Here is an 18,214-nt window from a genome sequence, read left to right as displayed (position 1 = left end):
GCATACAGATACCACTCAAACTTATTTTTTTTAATATTCTTATTTCATTTCATCACACAGGTGAGCGAAGGAGTTGCAAGAAAGACGCTCACATGTCTTGGAGAAGCTCCAAAGCACAGATGGGAGAACACTCAGACTCGCCTGTCTGCAGCCACACCCCGGCGCCTGTGGAGGAGCCCACCCCCTCCCCTCTCCAGCAGGTGGAAGAAGACTCGGACCCCGCCCAGCAACAGCCTCTGCGTCCTTAGCGACCCGGCGGTAGCAGCCCCGCCCGCGCGCTGGGCCCGGTGATTGGCCCGACTCCTGGCCTCCAATCCCCCGCCCCACCATGTTCCCCGCCAGGCTGTCTCTGGTCGCGATCCTGGGAGAGCACAGACTGAGTATCCCTGAGCTGCCTGGGTGGGGAAACGCCGCCTCGGGGGTAAGGCCTCCCCCTCTGTTTCATCCCAGGAAAGGGCTCAGGACTGACGTGCAGCTGCTGGGCAGACAGTGGACACCACAATCACAAACTGTGGTCCTTGAAGTTTCAGACAGTTTCACAGAGGTTGCAGGTTCCACTGGACAGGGCTATCCTGGCAGAGCAGGTCTTTCTTGCGTGCTGGCCACATACTAAGTGAAGTTGGGGTCTTGGGAAGAGCGCTGGTCTACTTCAGACCTGCACACTAGAAACAGGTCTGTTCTCACTCGCTGTGTGAGTTTGGTCAAATGATACACCTCTCTGGGCCTTGGTTTACTAGTCTGTAAAACCAGCGTTTGGATTAGAATGACCTCTGAAGACTTTTCAATAATAGCAGACTCTGAAAGAGAGTGATCAGCCTGGGGCCAGGTTTATAGAACGTCTGAGTTGCCCTTGGCATCAGATCTGTATAAACATCCAGTACTTATCTAATACTGGATCTCAATTGTAGATTCACTGGATTGTTGCAGAAACACACATCAGCAATAACAACAAAAATCCCTCTTTCCTATGTACAGCGCTCCTTCAGATGTATTATCTCATTGGATTCACTCTAAAACCCAGGGAATAAAATTGGAATTATCCCGGTTTTGTAAAAGGAGAAACTGAGCATGAGAGCTGAATATAAGATCTTCATATACCCACGAAGAGCCCTGGTTTCCTCTCTCACTTCACAAGAATCACGTAAGAAAGGTGGAAGGAAACCACCTGATATCAGAAAGGTAGAGTGCCCAAATGGCTCAGCAGACCGATTTGGTGGACCTCTTGAGTGGGATTCCCAAATCTGCTAATTACTGATTCTATGATATTGAGTAAGTTGCATAAGTACATTATGCCTGTCCCCTCAACTAAAACAAGAATGATAATCATAATTAGGAATATCTTACTCATGGCTTTATCAGGAATGTCGAGTGAGATAAGATAGGCAAAACACTTTGTTCTGCTGCTATTTTTGTTGTTATAATTGACAACAGTAAATTGACTAATGGGAAATCCAGACGATGAAAGGTTTACTTATTTTCCAACCCAAGGATTTTGAGAAGCATGTCTTCTGTTTGGAAGACTCCGTGTGGATCAGATGCAGTGCCTGAGATGGTGGTGAAAATCATTGGAAGTAAACACTTTCGGTACCTCATGGAGAAGCCAAAGATGTAAGTTTACTGTTTGAAAAATGTCTGCTTTGCTGAGAAGATAATGAAGTTTGGAGTTGCTGGGTTTTTTTTAATCTGGAAATTTACATTTTTAAAATGTTGTCCATGGAAAATTAAGTCATGAAGGAGTAACAGTAGAAGCAAAATCGTGTTGATAACTTCCATGAGCACTGTTTTCCTGATATTTTTCATCTTTATAATTTCCCTTACTCCTTAATTACTTAGGCAGATTTTCCAAATAGATGAGGAATGCAAGCAAAGAGACATTTATAAATATTAATGGAGTATTTCTGCTGCTTCTCATCAGGTGTGCAATCTACTACATGTAGTAATTTTTTTAGCGGGGGCGGGGGGGTCAGTGTTAGTCAATTTGTTATGAATTAAAGGGGTGGGATTAATAATGAATCATAAATTATAAGATTTTCATTTATTCTTATTTATAGTCTATACTGCTCCAAGCAGGGGCTTCTCAGAGCTTAGCTACAAGGTCTTTCTTCCCTCCAACTCATCACAATCACATGTAAGGGAGGACACTCATGGATCTTTAAAATTCACCAGATATTTGGCACAGAAGCCTATGACTAGGTCTTCCTTCCAGCATTTTGGTGGTTCACAAAAGAAAAAAGAAAGCATGAGACCTGCCTTTGCTCTAGTATCATTCCATAAAGAGCAGCTGGTCAATCGTGGCCTTTCCTTCCTGAGATTATTCCCATAGCTTTTCCATTGGTTTCAGACACCGACAGACCAAACACAGAGACAAACAGATAAGATCTGGCCTCACAAAACAAAGGTGCTGAAAGTGGTGGAAACCAAACCTGGCTGCCATCAGAAACATCTAGAAAACCCTTACAAATAAAGATTTGGAATCTAACCCAAGACCTACTGAATCGGAATCTCTGAAAATGAGGCCATCAGGACCACTGTTATGGAGCATAGGCATTAGCAGGGTAAATTTAACTCCCCACCATCAGTATTGTCAGCCCAGAAAAATTCCAAAGTGAGTGCTATAATCAATTAGTAATGTCTGTCTGGCACAGCAAGGGAGTTTTGCGGCCCATGAGTCCGGCATTTGGGATCCCTACAGAGCTGAGAGATGTGAATTTGAATCCTGGCTCCGTGCCTTCCTGGCCTTTTGGCATTGAGAAAGTTCATTAATGTCTCTGGCTTCAGATTCTACCATCTATTAATTAAGGCTAAGACACATGTATCTAGTAGGGTTGTTATGAGGACCAAATGTGAAAAAGTATGCAAAACACCTTTCCAGTGCCCAGGAATGTATTCAAGATGCTCACTCAGTGGTTCTGTTGTTGTTATTGAAGCATATTTTTCCAGGGATACAAGACATGTAATAAAAAATCAAATCTCATTCTATGGAATGCTTGCCATCCCTTTTTTTATTCTATGTCTGGGAGGCCACTTATCTCTGTTTTGTAGATGAGAAAACTAAGATACTGTGATATAATCATATAATAATCTTATAGTGATAAGATCTACTAAATGTCCGTGCTTGGCGAGGAAAGTACTAGGGTCAGTTTGGATGCCTGGCTCAGTTCTCCTCCCATCCAGAGACAACATTACTACCGCACTAATTCCATCCTGCTCTGGGGTTCTTTCTGCAGCCCCTTGTGTCCCAAATCCCCTTCTTTTTCCAGGAGTATCAGAGTCCAATATGTTCCTAAAAGGGTTGGTTGGGGAGGGTCCTTGTCCTTTTAAATAGGGAAAAATTTCCTTTGTCTTATGAAAAGGTGCCTTATATTTTCTTCTCTTTCTTTTTTTAAATTTCAGAATCCAGCAAACAAAAGACTACATTAGGTTAGATACATGAACTGTGAAACAAAAGACCCAGTTCTTTTTCTTCTATGACAACCGTAAGACAAAAAAGTTTAAAGAACGTCAAGAGAGGTCGTTTCGTTTCTGTTTTCTATGGGCTTGATGTTACCATGGCTGGAATTACATAGGACCATTAATTAACACACTTAGCTAAAATATTTCTGGATAGTTCAAAAATAAATGATTCTCAAAAGGTTCTTGTTGCTGAGGTAAAAACAGACCCACCACTGTCGTGTCAGGTATGTCCTAAAATCTATCTCGGAAGCATTTTAGTTGTGCTACGTGTATACCCTTCAGCCCAGGTCTCAAGAGGGCTTATTCTTTGAGCTGAATCTGATGAGTCTGTTAGTCAAAAATCTAGGTAAGAAACAGAAGTGAAAGCCAAAAAAGAAAGAAGTCTCTAAAAGGACAACCTGAATTAAAAAGAAAAATTACAAATTAATGATGGAAAGAGGTGCCTGGGTGGCTCAGTCAGTTAAGCATCTGACTCTTGATTTTGGCTCAGGTCATGATCTCATGGTTCATGGGATCAAGCCCCATGTCAGGCTCCATGCTGACAGCACACGTCCTGCTTGGGATTCTCTCTCTCCCCTCTCTCTGCTCCTCACCAGCTCTTTCTCTCTTGCTCTCTCTCTCTCTCTCTCTCAAAATAAATAATCTCTAAAAACAAATTCATAATGGATGGAAAATAGAAATCCTCCTGTATAACCACATTTAGTTCAGATTTCCTGTAGCCTATGTGGAGAAGGTCGAATAGTATGTCAGACCTGAACGTGATCTTCAAGGTCTAAATCAATGTACTAATTTGCTAGGGCTGCTGTATGAAAGGTCCACAAACTAGATGGCTTAGACAACAGAACTGTGTTGTCCCACAGTTCCAGCGGCTGGAAGTCTGAAATCAAGGGGTTAGTAGAGCCGGGGAAGAATCCATCTCTTCTCCCTGCTTCTGGCAGTTTTGTGGCTCATGGAAGCACAAATCGAAGATTCACATGGCAGTCTCCCTGTATATGGGTCTGTGTACAAATTTCCCCTTTCTATAAGAATACCAGTCAATTGGATTAGGGGCTCATCCCAGTCTAGTATGACCTCAATCTAACTAATTATATCTGCAATTACCTTATTTCCAAACAAGGTCATATTCTGAGGTCCTGGGGGTTGGACTTCACCATATGAATTTTAGGGTTCAATGCAGCCCATAACAACCAGTCTCCCATTTTATAGATGAGACAAGTGAGGACCCTGTGGGCTTAAAGTGAGGCTGGTTACTAAGAACTAAGATTGGAATTGAGCTCCCTCCCTCTTTCCTTAATTTAGCCTGTACAGTTATTGACAGATGAAAGAAAAATACTCAATACCCATTTAGTAGTCAAATTCCTCAACAAGTAGATCTGCAGGCTTCAAAGAATAAAACAAGTGTCCCCGAGTTTTGGAGTCATCACTTGCCTCCCACATCACCCCACCAGCCTTCCTTTCTCTCTATTTACTCTAATCCACTCATCTAAAGGCTTATTCCCCAAAGGGTGGTCCATGGTAAACTAGCATCAGCCTCACCTGGGAACTGGTTAGATGCAGAATCCCAGGCCCCTCTCCAGACACAGTGAGCCAGAATCTGCATTTTTGTCAATTCCCAGGGGACTCTTAAGCAACATTACAGTTTGAGAAGCCCAATTTTCAAGTACAGCAAGCATCATCATTCTAAAATGCAGATCTAATCAGGTGCCCCACCTTCAGCCCCAGATTCACTGACCCCCTGCCCTTCGCCCCCGTGGGCTTCCATAGCAACCTTAAGGGACTGTCACACTCTATGATTTCCTATGCATTTCTGGCTCCCCTATTTAACTGTAAATCCTGTGTGCACAATTGCACCCTCAGCACTGAGTACAAAGTCTTTACATTTTGAAAGCCTAATAAATGAACAAGGGTACAGTGGATGCCAAGAAAAATAAAGAGCTAGAAAGACAATGCTTAGTTGCTTTAAATCCAAATCTAAAGGCTCATGTTGCTAAAGTATTATGCAGATGTAACTATGGAACTCTGAGGAGTAATCTTCCAAAGCTCATCAAGAAGAAGATAATGCCAACTGACAGGAGACAAATATTCCCATTTTCTAAAAGGAGATAAAAGTATGTAATAACACCACAAAACCTGAGGCTTGTGGACAATCCCTGACAAAATTGCAGGCCAAAGAATGAAATATATTAGTTGTGAAAACAAAACACGAAAGTGATGGTCACTAAGGGTTGGTACATGTTGACTAAAACCAGATTATGCCAACATGGTGGTGACTGAACAATTGATGTCAACACTACGTGTTGGAGGTGGGGAGGTTAAGAGGATTTGTGTGTAACCCTGTTCTTAGTCAACATTTTTTTTAATCTTTATTTATTTTTGAGTGAGAGAGAAAGAGCATGAGCAGGGGAGGGGCAGAGAGATAGGGAGGCACAGAATCTGAAGCAGGCTCCAGGCTCTGAGCTGTGAACATGGAGTCCAATGCAGGGCTCACACTCATGGACCACGAGATCATGACCTGAGCTGAGGTCGGACGCTTAACCGACTGAGCCACCCAGGCACCTTGACCTTTTTAAATCCATAACTGAAGGAAGACAGACAAATAACTTCAGTAAACATGTAGGAAGAAGAATGCTGGAAAGCCGTGGCAGGAAAATGAGCTAAAACCCACAAGACAAAATCAACGGAGATACACTCAAAGTCTGTGTTTAGATAAGAGTATGTGTAAATGCTTCTATGGAATAAATGTCTGGGTTTTACTTGTTGTGAAACAATAGAAAATAGATATGTTAGTCTCTGCTCCCAGTTCCTGGCACAGAGCTCCTAAACCCCTTGCAGTTTCCTAGGAGATAACAAGAGCACCAGGTGCCTCTTCTGTTCTAGTATTTGGTCTTTGACTGTGGTTGCTGACACAACGCTCCTAAATTCCTTGGAATTTCCTGGGTGGTGTGGTGTCTCTGTTTCCATGAGGATACTCTCAGTGGGCCTCTGGACAGCTTCAGGATGGAGGCTGGTCACCAGAAAGACCAAGCCATGATTAAGAACAGAACTTTCAACCCTACCCTCCATCTTCGGGGAAGGGGGAGAGGGGCTGGAGATTGACTTAATGATTGAGCATAACTAGGTGATGAAGCCTCCCTAAAAATCTCACAAGTATGGAAGTCAGACAGTTTCCAGGTTGCTGAACACATCAAAGTGCTGGGAGGGTGGTGTGCCTGGACAGGATACAGATGATATTCCACGCCCCTTCCCACATACCTTGCCCTGTGCATCTCCTCCATTTGGCTGTTCTTGAGTTATATCCTTTTATAATCAATAAATAGTCTGGTTAAATGAACTGTTGTCCTGAGTTGTGTGAGCTGCTCCAGCAAATTACTCAAACCTGAGGAGGGGGGTGTAAGAACCCTGATTTATAGTGGGTCTATCAAAAACACACTGGACTTGTGACTGATGTCTGAAGAGGGTGGGGCAGTCTTGTGGGAATGAACGCTTACCCCATAGGGTCTGTGCTGACTCTAGGTAGATATCGTCACAACTGAATTGGTTCGTAGAGATACCCAGCTGGGGTTGAATTGCTTGGCGTGGGGAAACCCATACACGTTTGGTGACCAGAAGTCTGTGGTGTTAGTAGAGAGGAGAGGAGAAAATGGAATGTTTTCCCCTCTACACTTGGGTTTGAGCTCAGCACGAGTGGAGAGTATCCACAGAGTGGGATGTGCGAGGCCCAGTGGATTCAGAACAGGATATGCCACCTGTACAGCACTGTGCTTCTGCAGGCCACGTTTTAGGAGGGACCCTGGCACGCTAAGAGTGTGGCCGCTGAAGGCAGTGCATGATGAAAAACCTAGGGTGTGAAACGTGGCCTAGGGGAACATTTATAAAACCTGGGGATTAAGTCATTAAATAAAAGAGGAATTGGGTTCATTTCAAGAAATGCCTGTGAGTATAGATGCTTCCAGTGAATAAAGCTGGCCTCTACAGTTCCTTCCAATGCCAAGAATCAATGACCCAAAGCACTTCCTTCCATAGTTGCACTGCTGTTAGTATGGCATTCTTAAACACAGGGAGGCTGGCTGCAGATTTTTACAGGAAAGGATAGCAAAAATGGTAAAAATGTGTGTTGATACTTGTAGCCTAGAAAGTTTTGGTATTTCCCCACATGATTATCCTGGAGCCCATATTCTGTCATTTTTTGATCCCTCAGAGCCCTTCATGTTTATACATTGTTTTTTGCTTTGTTGAACTTTTTAAAAGTGCTAATGTTGAAAGCTTTAGAAATCAATGCATAGGTGGAGTTCCATCAATCTCCTTTCCACAAACATTAATTGAGCACCTGCTGAGTGCCAAGTCTAGGGAATACAGCAGTATACCTAAAATTCTAATGATGGGGGACATATAGCAAACATATGAAGAATGACTGTTCAAATGAGGAAAAATAGAGGGGGATCATAACAGTATATCAAGTCACAGAGAGTGTTCCCACAAGGCTTCATTGAGCAAATGGCATTTGAACTGAGACAAGAGCCAGAATTATCCAATAAGATTTATCCATGGTTACTTAACAGTGAGCTGGCCAAGACTGGCCCAACTTAATACTGGTGCGTGTGGCTCACCAGATTCCAACTTTCCATAAAACTAGAAGTTTTGGTTTCTTCTTCCTGCTTGTGCCTCAGAAGAAGAGGCTGGCTGCAACTTCCCACAAGGTCCAAGTTCTCCAATGTTAGACATCTGGCTTTCCCAGCACCTGCTACAAACAGCACCTAAACTGACCACCTGGAGCCTAAGCAGATTTTTTTTTGTGCAAGGCCACCTCATGCTCACTTCGTAAAAAGTGAGAGGATACGGTTTTTCAGAAACACAGCACCCAGAGACCAGGGCACCCACGTAGCTGCTGCTTTTCTGTCTATGAGGTTCAGCCTGTACCAAGTGACTCTGCAGGTGTTCTCCATGCTCCTGGTGCCTCCCCAGATCTGCACAGAGAGTAAACCAGGCAAATACCCAAGGAAAGAGCATTGTGGGCAGAGGGAACAGCCCCTAGAAAGCCTTGTGGCATGTTTAGGGAGGACCAAGGAAGCCAATGTTGGTGTAGCAGAGTGAACAAGGGGAGAGGGGGTAGAAAATGAGGTCAGAGCAGGGCTCAGATCATGGTACCTGTGGGCCATGGTAGGAACTTAGGATTTGTTCTATGTAGAATGGGAAGCCCTTGGAATATTATGAGCAGCAGAAGTCACAGTCAAATGTATACTTTCTATGGGATGGTTCTGGCTGCCGCATGGAAGATAAATTAGAAGGGATGTGAGTAAAAAGAGAGAGACCATTTAGGGAGTCATTATGGTAATCCACGCAGGAGATTGTAGCAGTGACCAATTAACTAGATAAAACCTATAATTTAAGAATTCAAGTACCCTGCTTATTCTTTTTTTTCTTTAGAGAAATAACTGATATCTTTGTTTATCGCTTTTCTTGCCATATAATCTACATAAAATCTTAGTACCCACAGACTCCCATCTTTCCTTAAAACAGAGCAACATCAGAGGGTACACTTTTATGTCCATTTTCACAAGTTCAAAGTGATCGAGTAGTATGTTAAAATCATACTTCTCTTATGCCTTTTTACTACATTAAGCTGTTTATTAATCTCCTACAATTGGTGGTTTATTATTACTGTTATTATTATTATTGTTGTTGGCACTGTAAGGCATATAAAGAAGCATGAGATACTATTTTAGACATAGGCATAAAACCATAAGTAAGGGGACACCCGGGTGGCTCAGTCAGTTGAGTGTACGACTCTTGATTTCAGCTCAGGTCACGATCCCAGGGTCAGAGGATCGATCCCTGAGACAGACTCCTTGCTGAGCATGGAGACTGCTCAAGATTGTCTCTCTCCCTCTCTCTCTCTGCCCCTCCCCCATTCGTACTCATGTTCTTTTTCTCTCTCTTAAAAAACAAACAAAAACCTTAAGTAAGAGTGTACAGCATTATGTGAATAAATGCCAAATAAATGTTATAAAAAAAATAGGTGTCTATCTATCCTAAATAGTGAGACTATGAGGTAAAAGTTATTACTTTACCATTTGAAAAATCTATATTTCAAAAAACAGAATAAAAAGTAAAAGGCAAACACAGAAGGACACTATTTATAACATATATGACAGGGGAAAATTTTTCTTCTTGCTGTATAAAGAGCTCTTGAAAATCAGTAGGAAAAGGACAAGCAGGTGAGTTTCATAAACTAGCAAAAGATCGAGATCGGCCATTCACAAAGAAGAAATAAACATGAACACCTACAGGGGTGCCTGAGTGGCTCAGTCGGTGAAGCGACCAACTTGATTTCAGCTCAGGTCATGACCTCATGGATTGAGCCCCACTGTGGGCTCTGTGCTGGCAGCATGGAGCCTGCTTCGAGCTCACTCTCTCTCTCTCTCTCTCTCTCTCTCTCTCAAAATAAATAAGCATTGAAAAAAATGAACACTAGATATGTGTGTGATGGGTGTGGGGGAGATTCAACCTGAGTGGCAATGAAAAAAATTTAAACAGCAACGAGACATTATTTTTACCAATAAAACTAGAAATGACTTTATAAGGGAAATATCCAGGGTTAACAAAGATTTCAAAAAAAAGAATACTCATAAGCTATTGGTTTTTTTTTTTTTTTTAACATTTATTTATGAGACAGAGAGAGAGCATGAACAGGGGAGGGTCAGAGAAAGAGGGAGACACACAGAATCTGAAACAGGCTCCAGGCTCTAAGCTGTCAGCACAGAGCCCGATGCAGGGCCCGAACCCACGGACCACGAGATCATGACCTGAGCCGAAGTCGGACGCTCAACTGACTGAGCCACCCAGGCGCCCCTAAGCTATTGGTTTTTAAGTACACATATCAAAAGCCTTAAAAGTGCATGTACTTTGGCATAAAATCTCTATCAATCAACTCTGTAGAAACAATTATAGATGGATAGATGGTTTGCCTTTTTAAATTTACATAATAATGTATAAGGCTGGGTCCCACAGGAAACAGATTATGTAAGTTCAAATTAGCATGATTCCAGAAGGGTTTCGTTTCTAAGAGTCAAGGTGTTGCGCAGGTACCACAGGCTAGCTGAGGCAAAGCTATGAGCCATCCTCAGTCTGCAGAGATGAGAAGAGGGGAATGCTTCTGGGGAGCACTCTGCAGCTCAGGCCACCTGGAGAAATGTAGTGACCTCTGGGCAAGAAACACAAGGAACTTAAGGCAACATTGCGGAGAAAGAGTCATCTCCTGCCAGGGCCACCCACTGGCCAAAACCAGCCAGAATCAGAAGGCATCAGAGCAGATCATTAGTCCACACAGATCAGCTTCCTGGGTTGAGGAAGGAGGCAAGGAACTGGAGGCATAGGAACGTGTCCAGTAGGGCAGCAATGTTTAAATTACTAAAAAACGGGGTATAGTAAATGTTCAACAAAATAGGACTAGTTAAATAAATTGTATATTCATGCAATGAAATACTGTTTAGATATTTTAAATGTTCTCATGGCATAACTATCAATGTGTAAAGATACCTGCATTATATTATGGACTGTAAATTCTTTTAAAAGATTACAAAATTGTAAAATCCTAGTTTGGTTTGAAAGCAAAACAAAATTTAAACATTAAAAAAAGGGGGAGGGCACCTGAGTGGCTCAGTCGGTCAAGGGTCCCACTTAGTCTCAGGTCATGATCTCATGGTTCATGGGCTCACCCACATCAGGCTCTGTGCTGACAGCTCAGAGCCTGGAGCCTGCTTCAGATTCTGTGTCTCCCTCTCTCTCTCTGCCCCTTCCCTGCTCACATTCTCTCTCTCAAAAATAAATAAACATTAAAAGCAAACAAACAAAAAACAACAAAAAAACAAAACAAAAGTTCCTGTATGTATGTGGAAATTTTCTATAAAGAGATACTATAGCACCTTGCCACATTTAGTTTAACTGCTTATAATTTTGAGAAAGCACAGGTTTATATTTGTGTAGTAAACTTTTTTTAGACCTTAATGTTTTGTTTTTTTTTTTTGAGCAATGTGATTCACAGCAAAATTGAGAGGATGATACAGAGATACCACATGCACCCTCTGCCCACACATATACATATACATAGCCTCCTCCATTATCTACGTCCCCCACGAGAGTGATACATTTGTTACAGTTGATGAGCTCACATTTACACAACATAATCACCTGAAGTCTGTAGTTTGCAATGCGGTTCACTCTCGCTGTTGTACATTCTAAGGGTTTGGACAAATGTATAATAACATGTATCCGTCATTACAGAGTATTTCCACGGCCCTAAAAATCCTCTCCTCCCTTCCTCTAGTACACTTTTTAAATCCATGATCTCCTGATACCCCTGATTTAGTTCAACCTAATGAAACAAAATAACATAGCAATAATTATTACTCCTCATTCCCATAGACCACGTGGATGTACCTGGGGGTTGGTCCAGAGAGAGATGGTTTGTGCTGCATTCTCTCACAGTATGGACAGAAGTCCTGGCTCAGAAACTGTGCCTTAAAGCACTGAGATAATTGGAGAAAAGGCAAGCCAGTTTTGCACTGTCATTTTGCTTAGACTTGCAAAAGCAAAACAGACTAGAACGCAAGTGCAAAGGACGTTAAATTTCCAGCTGATAAAGGCTGGCTCAAAGATTTAAAAACGGCACAGTCTGCAAAACTCCTGGGTATAATCTACCTGAGGACATTGTGATGACTCAATATTTCGTTTTTTGGTTTTTTTTTTTCTTCTGTAAAATTAAGGAAAGTGATTCTGAACAATTATGCTTTATCAGAGCAGATTTTAATACTAATTAATCTCCTTTGTTTGTTTAAAGTAGGTGATTTCTAGAACTTGGATTCACTGTTTCTAGTCAATTACAAGGCAGTGAGATGGACTATATGGACTATCTCTCTTTTTAAAAACATTCTTTTTTATGTTTATTTTTTGAGAGAGAGATTGACAGAGTGTGAGCGGGGGAGCGGCAGAGAGAGAGGGAGACACAGAATCCGAAGCAGGATCCAGATTCCGAGCTGTCAGCACAGAGCCCGATGCAGGGCTCAAACCCATGAACCGTGAGATCATGACCTGAGCCGAAGTCGGATGCTCAACGGACTGAGCCACCCAGGCGTCCCTGGACTGTTTCTCTTTTTACCTATCGAAATAAATTTTCCTCAGTTCTTATGTACTATGAAACTTTGATCTTTTGAACTTTAGTTTACCAGTAAAGAAAGTTCTGAGGGTCCACAGGAAAGAAGAGCATCTCTCTGTACTTGGGTGATGAAGGAGGTGTTTATAAAGGAGATAGCACTCTACTCTAGGACTAACATAAAATTACCATTTGTCAAGGGCTGACTGAGATCTAGGCTCAGTGGTACATAATTTGTACATCTTGTATTGATAAGGATTATTTTTCTAATCTCACAGATGAGACACTGGAAATCAGAGATGTGAAGTAACTTGCCAAAGTCCATTGACATCTGGGGCTAGGATTCAGAATCAGGTCCATAGGACAGATAGTTCATGTCCTTAACCACTACATTATACTGCTTGTGATTAAGGATTAATTTTGCACAATTATGGAAAAGACTTTTTTAATTTTTTTTAAATGTTTATTTATTTTTGAGACAATGCGAGAGACAGAGTGCAAGCAGCAGAGGGGCAGACAGAGGGAGACACAGAATCTGAAGCGGGCTCCAGGCTCTGAGCTATCAGCCCAGAGCCCGACACGGGGCTCGAACTCACGAACCATGAGATCATGACCTGAGCCAAAGTCGGACGCTTAACCGACTGAGCCACCCGGGCACCCCTCTTTTTCATTCTCTACACTGTTGTTTCTTAAACTTCAGTGTACATAGGAATCATGTGACATGTTTGCAAAGAATACATTATTTTCTTGTCCTGTTTTGAGAAATTCCAATTCACTGAGTTCAGAGTGATCCAAGTTGTGTTTTATTATCCAGCATCCTGCATGATTATGACCCACCTCAGGTGGTCTGAGGTTCAAAGGTTAGAAACCACTGTCATTGTCTCCAAGTACGAGCCCTTCATCCTTTCTGGAATATTTTCCCACCTCCTATCTCCTCTTTCAACTACATTTTATTTGTCAATTCCTTTGTGGAAGAAGATTCCAAAGCAAAGTAAGCATTGCAAAGAGAATGACTGAAAACAGGGAGGGGTGGATATTAAGAAAACCAGGCCTCTGCGCAGTCTCCTGTTTCAATTTCTGGAACACCAGGGACTGCTGATTTTAGTCAATTACAGCTTGAAAATTGCAACTCCACCACCTTCTGGAGCATACTCTTCCACTCTGGACTGAAATAGGTAAAATGTAGTATCTGTTAAGTAAACAGCCACTTACATATTAGTCTCGCTCTGTCAGCACCAATTATAATTCCTTCAAAACAAGCTATACAATCTTGTGGGTTTTGCCTTTATAAACCTGTACTCCCTGCTTGGAATTTGGAACACACTATCAATTTTGGTCCACTCTGTGTCTCCCAGATTGCAATTTCTCAGACCCCAAATGTTTTTGGTTGCTTTCTAGCCTCTTCCTCTCAGTCAATACCTTCATGGAATCATTCCCATCCTCCTTAAGCCGGTTTGGTGTGAAATTGCTCTATGATCTCCTTTTTACATAACTCTATTTTTTCTGTTATCACACAGTTTTTCACAAAATTGAAAGACCATACAGCCCATTGGATGCCCAATACAACATTAATCAAATAGTAGTGCATAGCTGAAAGACAATTCAAATAGAAGAAAACATCCACGGTGTAAATGTGTATGTCATGCTGTACAACTGCATATAAGTGACGGAAGAAAGATGCAGAAGAGGAAGGTGTGCTGGGCTATCATTTTCTATAAGCCAAAAGTACATCACGCCAAAGAGTAAGAGCGGATTGGATTGGTTGCTCATTTTGCATCTAAAGTAACCCTTTTATTTTACTCTGCCGCGAGAAATCAACTTTGGTTAATTTCATTGATGTCAGAGTTCGGTTCAATGTTGTGAAGAAAGAAATGGAATACTTTGGGAATAACTCTGGGGATATAATGAATTCCTTGCCCCTGGGAAGTTTACGAACCACAGCGGAACGTCAGCCACTTAAGGGTTCTGTGGAGGGACGTAAGTCTAGCTGGGAAGATGGACGAGATGCCTTGATAGATGTTCCTTTTTATTAACTTGTTAAAAGAGAATAAAAATCCTGTTGCTTAAAACAGTTTGTATATTGTTGGTAGAAAATTGAGGAGTAATGTAGAGGAAGGGGCGTGTGTTTTAGAGCCACACAGACCTGGGAATGAATCCTAGATCTCTACCTGCAAGGTGGCCTTGAGGAATGTACTGAACCTCTCTGATCGTTGAGTTTTTCATCTGCACAATGGTGATAAAATACCCACTCTTCAGGATGATTAAGATAACATGGAAGGATTTATGTAAATTTATACATGGCAGCTTGACTCATGGAAGCATTTAGAATGTTAGTTCATAGAATTCCAACGATGAAGCAATGATTTGGGCATAGGTTTAGGAGTTAAAGTACTTTAAAAATCTTTCTGAAGGTTTAATTTCTATCATAATAATACATGGTATGGCTCTCTGGCATTAAAAAAAAAAAAAAAGACGAAGAAGAAAAAATAAAAAACCCCTCACACTTCATCACAATAACATTTGCCACATTAGCACAGGCTTCACAATTCAGCTTCCCCGTGGAGTTTGGTGAGATTTTCAGCTACACTCCCCTCCCCAGTCCCATTTCATATTTTTATTTTGTTGTTGTCTTTTTAAAAAAGGAAAGTCTGGTTGTGTTGCTTATCTACTATTACTTCCAAATAAGAACATGCTTTCATTTACTGAAATTGGATCCCCATTCACTGCCTTGGCACACTCAGGACTGTCTTCTCCAGAGGGTTGGAGGCCTGTTAGATGGCGCACAGTTGGAAGCTGGTGGCACCGAGTCTCTGCCAAGGCTGGCAGACCTTTAAGATGGCATCTGGTGACCTTTTCCCTGAGCCCCCCTGGGTCCTCCATTTGAGATTTGATGTTCTCGGCAGGGGTGTAATCCAAATCAAATGTGAGATCTGGTGAGTTGGAGTTATACCGGAGGTGGGTCAATGGGAAGTCTCTACACTGCTTTGGGCAGTCGATGCTCCCAGAAGCCCCTGCAATGTTTCTTTCTAACCCTGAGACTCTGAGCTCTAGTAGACAGTGCCCTAAAGGGCTGATTTGCAGGAAGAGCCCAGTGTGACAGAGGGAACAACTGAACAGCGTTTGCCTCATTTATTTATCATCCAGCAATGCAGTAATCCTAATTGCTCTAGTTGCAGGATGGCACTAAACTCTTCACGGCGTCCCTGAGAGCTGCAGCCGAGGTCAGAAGTACACATGAAGAAGCCAGTCGTGCCTTGTTTCCAAGATCGTGTCGATGGCATTTTTTTCCTCCTCTTCAAATGGCAAATTTCTATTTTCAGTTCTGCAGGTAGATAGCACACAAGCCTCGAAGAAAGAACTGTGCGTTTGTGAACAGCCTAACAACCAATGTGTGTTGACGAATTGTTTGTGCTAACAACAGGCACATGCCGTTTCTCAGCTGGGGAGTCATTTTCGTGATAATTTTAAAGTGCTATGTATGTTGTTTTTTTTTTTTTTTAAACAGCTTTTACTTTGAACAGATTTAACAGGTTATTTTTGGTTTTACATCTACTGTGACTGTTTTAACAGACAGGCAGATACATTTCACATTTCTCAGGCAATTCTGTCCCGAAACTGCCCACAAAAGGATTTTGAAGGTGATTAACGAAAAGATGATTTATCTCCCTTGCCTTTATCCAGTGGAGTTAACTCTCTGCCCCAAACCCATTCTTGCCTTCAAATCTGCACTTCCTCCTCCTCTACTCTCTGTTCCTCACAAAATGTAAACTTTCATGGATTCTCTCCTGACTCTATGGGCAGTAGGCACTCAGGGGTCATCAGGCAGATTTAGGTTTAAATTCTGGTTCCACTATTGAAAAGCTGTGTACAATGAGACAAATGACATCAACTCTCTGAGCCTGAATTCCTTCATCCTAACAACGAAAATAATATAAGCACCTACCTATAGGGTTAATCTCAACATTAACTACCTAGTGTATGTGAATGGCTCTAATGGGACTGTCATGTAGTTAAATGCTCAGTAATACTATTTTTTTTAATCTTTTTTTTAACGTTTATTTATTTTTGAGACACAGAGAGTCAGAGCATGAACGGGAGAGGGTCAGAGAGAGGGAGACACAGAATCTGAAACAGGCTCCAGGCTCCGAGCTGTCAGCACAGAGCCTGACGCGGGGCTCGAACTCACAGACTGCGAGATCATGACCTGAGCCGAAGTCGGCCGCCTAACCAACTGAGCCACCCAGGCGCCCCGCTCAGTAATATTATTTTTGCAACCATTGCAAATCCTAGTTATTCGTCTCTCTTACGAACTTCAAATAGCACTGATTCTCTGTAATATTCACTTGACATTGATTTATATGCTAATTAAGTATGTTTCATATTTATGTAAATTTTATACTAATTTCTTTGAACAGGTTATGGAAATATAATGTATCTATCTATTATATATACACACATAAAAATGCACATGTCATATATATAGTCTCACCAAATTTTCGCAAATGGGTTAAACCCTTGTAACAAGTGCCAAGGTAAAAGACAAAACCAAAACCAAAAAAAATTGAATAGTACAGATACCACAGAAGACTTTGGTATTCCCTTCTGGGCTCTACACCTCCCTAAAAAGGTAACCACTACCTAGAAGCTATCGATCTAATTTCTGGAAGCAGGTTTTTACCTGTGGTTAACTTTACTCTTTGTGTTATTTTTGGACAGCCAAATGAAATTAAATTTCTTGAGGTCAGGGATCATATGCTCTATGTCTTCTTTCACTGCAAGAATTATTTGTTAAATACACACCTTTGTCCTCACTTTCCTGCCTTGCTCTGTTGTCATTCGACTGCACCCGTCTGGAAAATCCCAGCCCTGAACGCGCCCATCTCTCCTTCTCCCATCTCCACAAGGACTCCTAGGCAATCCTAGAGAAGGGTATGCCCCCTCTCAGCCCGAAGCCACAAAATTGTGGTCTCCAACCTTCATGGCTACTTGGTTGTACCAAGCCAACCTTTCTTCTTGTTCTGACCAGCTCTTTTCCACTTTTCATAGCAGCTGCCTCAAGCCATCTGCCCTTAGTTCAGACTTCCTTCCCTAGCACTTCCCCCTTGAGAGTCAACAGGGAAGCATACCTTATATATCAAAGAGAAAAGTCAAGCTGTCACCCAATGTATAAATAAATTTGTCTATATCCTCACCTATCTCCCTACTATCCTACCCTGAGGTTTCATTTCTACCTCTGTTCTCTCAATGACACCCCACCTCACTTTGTTGGGGTTCATCATATTTCTTCAATGACATCCTCTCTTTCCCTCTGGCTCAGTTGGCACCATTGACATTTAATTGTGTTAATGTGTCCACTATCCTTCAACATGATAACAACAAAGCCCAATCTGAAACCCTCATTGCATTCCAGTTACCAATCCATCTCTCTCCCCTCTTGCAGCCAAACTTCTTTGCAGAGGTCTTTATGCCTCTGGGATTTGGTTTCTTGCCCCCTTCTTTCCCCAGCCTACTTCAGCCCAGCATCCATCGCCCATTACCTCACAGAAGCTCCTTTGTCAAGATTCCTGCCGGTGTCCTTATGGCTTAAAACAATGGACACTTTTCAGAACTCAC

At 42.0% G+C, this 18,214-nt stretch overlaps 1 protein-coding gene across 1 annotated transcript in view; it reads left to right on the top strand.

Annotated features, from left to right (window-relative positions):
* The first annotated feature begins 265 nt into the window (after positions 1-265).
* The window catches only part of CC1H1orf87 (chromosome C1 C1orf87 homolog), a 79,657-nt gene continuing 61,708 nt past the window's right edge, over positions 266-18,214 (top strand). Inside the window, 2 exon segments of the mRNA XM_015072289.3 lie at positions 266-421; positions 1,489-1,608. Of these exon segments, the coding sequence (XP_014927775.1) occupies positions 1,502-1,608 (107 nt within the window). The 5' untranslated portion in view covers positions 266-421; positions 1,489-1,501.

The sequence above is a fragment of the Acinonyx jubatus genome, chromosome C1 (assembly GCF_027475565.1).
Source record: "Acinonyx jubatus isolate Ajub_Pintada_27869175 chromosome C1, VMU_Ajub_asm_v1.0, whole genome shotgun sequence".
Taxonomy (NCBI): Eukaryota; Metazoa; Chordata; class Mammalia; order Carnivora; family Felidae; genus Acinonyx; species Acinonyx jubatus.
Note: the sequence above shows the minus strand (reverse complement) of the source record. Positions and strands in the feature narration are given on the sequence as shown.